Source organism: Gavialis gangeticus, unplaced genomic scaffold, assembly GCF_001723915.1.
Source record: "Gavialis gangeticus isolate Ggan-Ray unplaced genomic scaffold, GavGan_comp1, whole genome shotgun sequence".
Taxonomy (NCBI): domain Eukaryota; kingdom Metazoa; phylum Chordata; order Crocodylia; family Gavialidae; genus Gavialis; species Gavialis gangeticus.
In genome coordinates, this window is record NW_017729022.1 from 81815337 (window position 1) to 81822974 (window position 7638).

At 39.3% G+C, this 7638-nt stretch overlaps 1 protein-coding gene across 1 annotated transcript in view; it reads left to right on the forward strand.

Moving 5' to 3' along the window:
• The window catches only part of CAPRIN2 (caprin family member 2), a 102487-nt gene that overhangs the window by 43016 nt on the left and 51833 nt on the right, over positions 1-7638 (forward strand). Inside the window, exons 9-11 of the mRNA XM_019515482.1 lie at positions 1343-2341; positions 3230-3271; positions 3618-3731. Coding sequence (XP_019371027.1) covers positions 1343-2341; positions 3230-3271; positions 3618-3731 — 1155 coding nt within the window. The remainder of the gene's footprint in view (positions 1-1342; positions 2342-3229; positions 3272-3617; positions 3732-7638) is intronic.

Here is a 7638-nt window from a genome sequence, read left to right on the forward strand (position 1 = left end):
TCCAGTTAGCTTGTTTCAACTGACCTTAGATTTCAGATGTCCATACTCCTGTTTGGGACTGGAGTAACATAATCATTATGAACTTGCAGTGCCCTAAAGCCGAAACCTTTTTTGTAATTAAATATTTTTTTATAAGGAGGCTTTCTGGGTAAAATGTCAGAGCTCTCACAGTAGTATCTCAGTTCCCAAATATCCCACAAGAGGGAGCAGAGCAAAGGAGACTTTTTGCTAATGTACTAATCAAGCACTGTCTAGATCAGTGATTCTCAACTAGGGTGCCTTGGGATCCTTTCAGAGGTGTTGCGAGGTGCCTTGCCATCTATAATACTGTTGGGCATGCAAAAGATTCGCAATGTAAATTGATTTCAACTAGGAATTCTTAGTATTTAAAAAAACATTCTGATCTGTTGTCTTTCTGAGTTCTTTGCACCAGAGTTCTTTTTCTGTAGTCAAAAGGAATGAAAAGTAAGAGCTGACACTTTGAGGGTTACCTTGAGCAGAATGATGGGCATCTCAAGAACGAAAGGCTGAGAACCACTGGTCTAAACACTGTCCAACCAAAAAGTTTGGTTTGACTAGTACTAGCAAAGAATTTAAGAGCAAAGTAGTTCAAGATCTGGAAGTAGAGAGATTTTTTTTTTCACTACTGTCTGCTTGCAGTGGCCTAGAAATCTCAAATCTGAGTGTTTGTTTGGGGGTTATTTTAAATCCTAGCTCATGCTTAAGCACTAATTTTATTGGAATCTTGTTCTGGATGTTCAACTGTAGTCCATCTGGTTACTTGCTAGGTTTAAAACTCCTGAGAAGAACAGGAAGAGCTATGCTTGCCTACTATTTTTCGTAAGTTCAAAGAAGCAACAAAGAAATCAATACTTTCCTTTCTCATTTAAAGGAAATTGTATTAATAGTTCCCAAAATAGTAAAGAGATCAGGTTATTTCCTGCAGAAATCATAAAAACTGTACATGATAATTGTGGCTAATATAGCAAAAGGTATGTAGTGAGGGGAGACAACAGCTGACACCATAAGATTACATGGTTACTCATTTTAGGCATGCTGTGCTTCTAGATGGTTTTGTGGCTTTTTATTTCCACTTCTGTTGTGGCACTCTCCTGCAACTTTCTCAGGAGAGGAACTATTCAGTGACCATGTTTTTATAGGGTAGAACACTGGCTTTTTAGTTGGAGGATAACAGAGGTAGACGTAAAGTACCTGCGTAGGTTCTTTGCTTTGGTCAGGAAGTATTTTATTTCTGCTTGAGTGACCTAACTTGCAAATTGACCTGAACTGTAGTAGCAAAATGTTTTTCCTGGGAGGCATTAAGTTTGTTTGGTCTATATAGTTTCTCAACAGGCGCTATTTGCCTGAAGCAGAATGCTCTATCAAGAAGAAGCCAGAAGAATCCAAACCCCGGGAAGCAGAGTATGCTAGAAAGAAAGAACCTCCAAAATCCTGGGAAATGCTGCTTGACATAGAGGAGCAGGAACAGAATCGGGAATCTTTAAAACCTTGGGAATCTCGTGTTGTGGAGGAAGAGAAACCTTCAAAGTCCTGGGAAACCTGTGTTAGGGAAGAAGAAGAAAAACAGAAGCAGCAGGAGACTCCAAAGCCTTGGGTAACGCATGCTAGGGCGGAGCAGGATTCATCTAAACCATGGGTAGCAAGAGTTAGGGAACAGCAGGAACAGAAGAAACAGGAACCTCCCAAACCTTGGGTAGCAAAGGCTAGGGAAGAACAGGAACAGAAGAAACAAGAACCCCCTAAGGCTTGGGTAACAAAAATTAAAGAAGGGCCAGAGCAAAAGCAGGAATTGCCAAAACCTTGGGGATCCCAAACCAGGGAGGAGCCAGAGCAGAAGCAAGAACCCTCAAAGCCTTGGGCTTCTCCACGTGCCAAGGAGGAGCCAGAGCAGAAAAAGCAGGAGCCGCCAAAGCCTTGGGCTTCTTCATGTGCTAAGGAGGAGTCAGAGCAGAAAAAGCAGGAGCTGCCAAAGCCCTGGGCTGCTCCACGTGCCAGGGAGGAGTCGGATCAGAAAAAGCAGGAGCTCCCAAAGCCTTGGGTTCCTCCACATGCCAGAGAGGTGCTAGAGCAGAAGCAGGAGTCATCAAAGCCCTGGGCTCCTCCACGTGCCAAAGAGGTGCCAGAGCAGAAGAAGCAGGAGCTGCCAAAGTCATGGGCTCCTCCACATAATAGGGAGGAGTCGGGGCAGAAGCAAGAGCCTCCAAAGGCTTGGGAAACTGCTGACCGACAGCAACAAGAATCACAGCAGTTACAGAATCCTCCAAAGTCCTTGGGAGCTGCGAGTGTTGTGCCAAAGAAGTTTGATGTGGAACCCAAAGAAGTGAGTTGGCATTAAGCTTTTAATGCTAGTATATCAGACTAAATCATGTGTTAGTTGGAAGCTTTGTAAGCTGCATTGCATAGTTCTACACTTTAGATTTCCATGTCACTCTTGCTTGAATTACAAGTCTGACTAAACTGCCAGAATTGGAAATCTTCATGCATCTGAAAAGCCAAGATGGCCTTTTCTGCCTCTTGTATTTAATACAGTAATGATGCTGCTTGGCCTCATAGGATATGCACTTATACATTAAGTTAAAATAGTCGGTTAGCTTTGGAAGAGCAAAATCTAAATGTGCATTGCAGTTCCACAAAATGGGCGTGGCCCAGGGCTCAAGTTCTTGGGTTGTCTGTGTTTACTTGTATATTAACTATACTTAAGCTTGATTTAACCTTGTATCTGTAGGTATTTAACTTCTAGATCAAGCAGCACCAGCTATAATTTTGTTTTAAATGTACATTTCCAGATGAATTCATATGGTATAAGCTCTTCTGGAATGTTTTGGCAATTCTGCTAACAATAGCTTATTTTTAGAGATGTAGAAAATGCAAGCCATTGCAGGACCCAGTGACAGGCAAGTTTTTGTCTTGGGCCTTACTCCGCATACAAAAGTAGCAGGTTTTAATACCATGGGAAAATGTTGACACTTGAAGCGCACCATTCAGAAAAGAATATGGAGTGGTATTTATGTTTGAACTAGTCTTGGAAGAAAATGGAGAACAGCTGCAGTAGCTCTACTTTGTGCAGAGGTTGTCAGAAACTCTGCATCATTCTGTTCAAAGCTTCCTTCAAAACAAATCTTGTTCTATTTATTTGTTAAATGTAATTTACATTGATCTCATCGGTCAAAGCTGGTTCACCATCAGAGTGGTTAATTCTTGTATCTAGAGACGGGAACGCAGACAGAAAGCTGAACTTGAAGTAAAACGAGTGGGTAACGTAAAACACTGGGTGACTAAAAATGGGAGTAAGGTTATTTTATATAATAAGGCTGGTATAATTTTTGAAACACTTGACTAGCATGTCTAAATAGAATAGGGGGAGGGTGTTGCTTGTTTGCACTGGTGGTGGTAGTGGTGGCAAGTCTAAAATTTCTACCATTCCAAGTTAAGTACTAAACTGCATGAGGTTCACTATAGCAATGTCCAAAGTCCTCGATATGAATATTACTATGCCTCTTTTTAAAGACGCTAGAATTTCTGGTGTTGGATTCATTTCTAAAACTTGCATTTTTGAGATTTGTTTTCTAATGAGATGGGCCTCTTATTTTCCGTAGGATGGAAAAGCAGATGAATTAAGTGATGGACAAGGCTTTGATGCAGTAAGAAAAAAGGAGGTCTCTGTCGGAGAAAGTTGTAAACTGCCTAGGAGTCTCCAAAGCAGTGTGCAGGTGTGCTAATTGGCCAACTCAAACTAACATAAGCCAAATGGCTGGTATAAAGCAATTGGATATATTCCATTTGCTGCATTAGGGTGCCTTGCTGTAGAGTCTTGTGCACAGTATTGACCTCCTTAGGGTAACTTAGCTATGTGGTACAGTTTCTTGCATCCAATTTTTGGAGCAAAGGTTTTTTGGACACTTCAAAGCAAACTTATAGGGGAAATCATTCTAGCTTTGTAGTATTGCTATTTAAAGACCTTGGTCCTCGGCACAGTTTTCTAAACTTCAGTTTCCATCACTATATATGAACTATAAAATACTGTGTGGACGGTACCATTCTCAACTCGCTGTTTTTAACGTTAGTATCAAGTTGTTTGTTGCATGGTGTGGGCAAAAAAACCCTCTGACTTCTGACTGAACCTACTAGTTGGTCCTCAAAGCAAGACTATCAGAAGTGGTATCTAGTTGCAAACAAAGTAGAAAATGGTTAGAATCCCTGCCAGTTTTGCACGCTTCTACAGAACCATCTTTGTAGAAGGATGCATATACTATCACACTTTCCTCATGGGTGTTACAGAACTTCAACACTGCGTGCCTCAGGCTTCATGTAACTTTATGCACATTGTTAAATTGTGTATATATAGTGTCTTCAGAATAGTCTGGTTTGTAGACTGTTCCATCTTCTTGGTTCCTATTATCCAAGACTTCAGTGCTCATTCCGGTAGCTTCTTCTAACTTTGAAATTTCATCCTGTTGGCACTTAGTCTTGTCTGCAAATACATGCAAATATATCTAAATATACACTGATATAGCAAAAAAGTATTAAGCTTTCCCATGAAAGGAATCTTTGGGTATGTAAACCATAATTAAAATATGGGTAGCAGTGCATTGGAAGTGTAATGTCTAACAATTTGTTTAAAAGATGATAAATTTAATGTGCTTTCAAAACCGGGCAACCTTTATACTATGGAGGAGGTGATGAAACACACAACCTGCAGTGCAAGCCATTTGGTATGCTTTTGCCAGTGTGCTTCAATAACTCTTTCCTAAAGGAAGATGGTAGCTTATCTGTGTTCAGCTTTGGGCCTCTTGAGGTTACGTTGGTTCTAACTATTATAGAGGACTGCCCAGCGAACTAAGCCTACAAAATGGCTGTTAAAAACAAAATCAGACTTCTCTGGGAGTTATTTTTTTAAGTATCTTCTATCAACTTCCAGTAGAAATGTAAAAAAAGGGGAAAGGTGATCGGCTTTTGCATTCTATATCAACTATTGAGTGCTACTGGTATGTGTTCTGTGAATTTTAATGCATTTTTTGTAAAGTGGGTTACTAAAGGAGTTTAAAAGCTATTTGATTTAATTCTTTTTTTTTTGTTGTCCATTTATTCATATGATGTCTCTGCCAGTTGTTTTTGAGGTTTTCTTCCAATCAAGAGGATGAATTGAGGAAACTATATGTTTTTGCAAGCTCAGGTTTAGGTTTGGGGCTGCAAACTGATCAGGCTGTATTTTCAGAACGGAAATCTAAATTTTGAGACCTAAGTCTTAATGCTTGGCCTCATGTTTGTTTGGATTAGTGGCTTTGTTTCAGATCTGAACTTTCTTTTTAGAAAAATATCATAGCTGCCCATATACAGCTATAGTTTCTATAGTGAAAATCTTCAGAGGTCCTGTAGTGAAAGTCCTGCTTGCAGCAGCCCAATTAGGGTGTAGAGCTTGAAGTTTGCTGGTCATTGTATTCTTCAGGTGAACTCTTGAAAGAATGTACAAGTTCCTAGTGCCCCTGAGGAGGATGTCTGTCAAACGCTGTTACCATAACTAGATTACCCTTGTGCCCTGTCCTCATTTTTCAAGTTTAAACTAAATTATTCGGACAACTTGTAAAGATGAGGAGGTATCTGTACAAGCTGAGGCCTGTTCAGAAGTATCCACCAATGTGTAACAGTCTGAACTTTTGAATACACTGAACAGTTAAAGTCCTACTTTTGCTTTTACTAACCATGTTACTTTTCTCTAATGACTGTGCATGACTTAGTTTGGTTTTGTGGCAAATGGACAAATTGGGGTGCTTTAGGATCCTATAAACCTTTCTGCCATACTTCCCCTTTTGGAGTGAATTATCCTATATGCTTGAATACAGTGAGTGGATAGTCCCTGAAACTGTTTATAGTAAAAGTCAAAGTGGTATCCAATTCTGAATTGTGCATATAACCTTGTTTCTTAAGGTGCAAACCATGTAGAATCTTGCAATGTCTCTTGCAATTTGACTTGACAATAAAATTGTCATAACTGTATGGGACTTGAGACCAAAGAATCCTGTTTCGTAGGAAGTGGTCCTCTGGGAGAATATACAATCTGGAAGCAAAGATGATGTTTGTTTGTTTGTTTGTTTGTTTGTTTGTTTGTTTGTTTGTTTGTTTGTTTGTTTGTTTGTTTGTTTGTTTGTTTGTTTGTTTGTTTGTTTGTTTGAAATGCTGGCAATAAGGTTATAATATGCAGAAACTTTAACTAGATTTAAAGAATTCTTTTCTTATCTTCAGTTCAATTCTGTAGTGCAAGAAATGTTCTTAAAATGCTGGGAGTAAAATTTTGGTACAAGATTAACCTGTATAGCTCATGCTGTACATCTGGTATTATTCATCTCTGACTTAATCTACAAGGTGCAGATCTGCCCTGCCTTTTGCCTGACTTCAACTTAATACTATACTAACTGCCTCATTCCCTTCTTCCTGTCCCAGTTTGCCTTTGGGTGCTAAAAGCAGCTATTATCCAAATTGGCTTTTTCCAACTGTCATGAACTTTGGAGTCCTGAAATAGTGAACAAAGTCATTGAAATTGTTTGGTGTTCTTTTTCAGATTTTCTACTTAAAACTGCAACAACATGTAGTTCTTGTAGCTTTTGTCGGGATATGTAAACCTCTCCAAAAAGATAGAGGCAAACTAACTGCCTTATTCTCAAAACTTTAGAGTTGTGGAACAAAGGAACACAATATGAAATGCAAATAATCATTCTGCTTACTGGTTTTTTTTTGTTTTTGTTTTTGTTTTCTTTTTCTTTTCTTTTTTTTTTGGCCCAGCTCCTCTGCATCAGCATTACTTTAGAGAGATGAGTTGACTAAAACTTGTTTGCCACCTCAGTCAGTGTAAAGTTTTCATCAGGACTCTTGTAAGTCATTTGAGACGTTTAGCTTCTCTGTTGCAAATAACTTGGACTCCAGTTCTGGATGTGCAGCACTCCTGGAAATCGGAGTTAATGTTCATGTACTGACCCATAAGGACTTGAGACTTTATCTATGACTTTGAATAGCAACATTGCACTAGTTGTACTAAGCAAAGTTGTCTAACATCTAGAAATAACCTCTTTCTTAGCAAAGAACTCAAGCTGACATACTAAATACACTACTACTTGAGCCCTTTTGTGCCCTCAAACCCTGCATCTTGTATAACCTTGGGGGAGAGGATTCCCTCTCTGTCTGTGTGCATACTTTTGGTCAGAGAATTCCTTCCTTCATAAATGTGAAACAGGCTTAAATAAATGAGGTAGAGGGTTAGTGATCTACAAGAACAGTGGAGAAAACCATTCAATGGGTGTTGTTGCAGCCCACAAAGGATGGCTCTGAGTTTGGGAAGAAACAGAGCTAGCATGATAGGGCATGGTTGGTCATGATGTATGCCTCAGTTGTGTCCACATGGAGTCCAAAGCTGTTCATCATTTCATATGAATGCTGGCTGAGCGACAGATAAGTATAACTACTAAGTTAAAACTCCCAGCATGATTACTGTGGCCGAATCTCATTATTAACTGTGTATACAATTGGATGATCAGGAGTTGGGCAAATGAAAGTTAGCTTATACAACAGGAACAGATTGATACTACATTATAAAAATGTGTTAAAAGTTGAAATAAGAATTTCTTT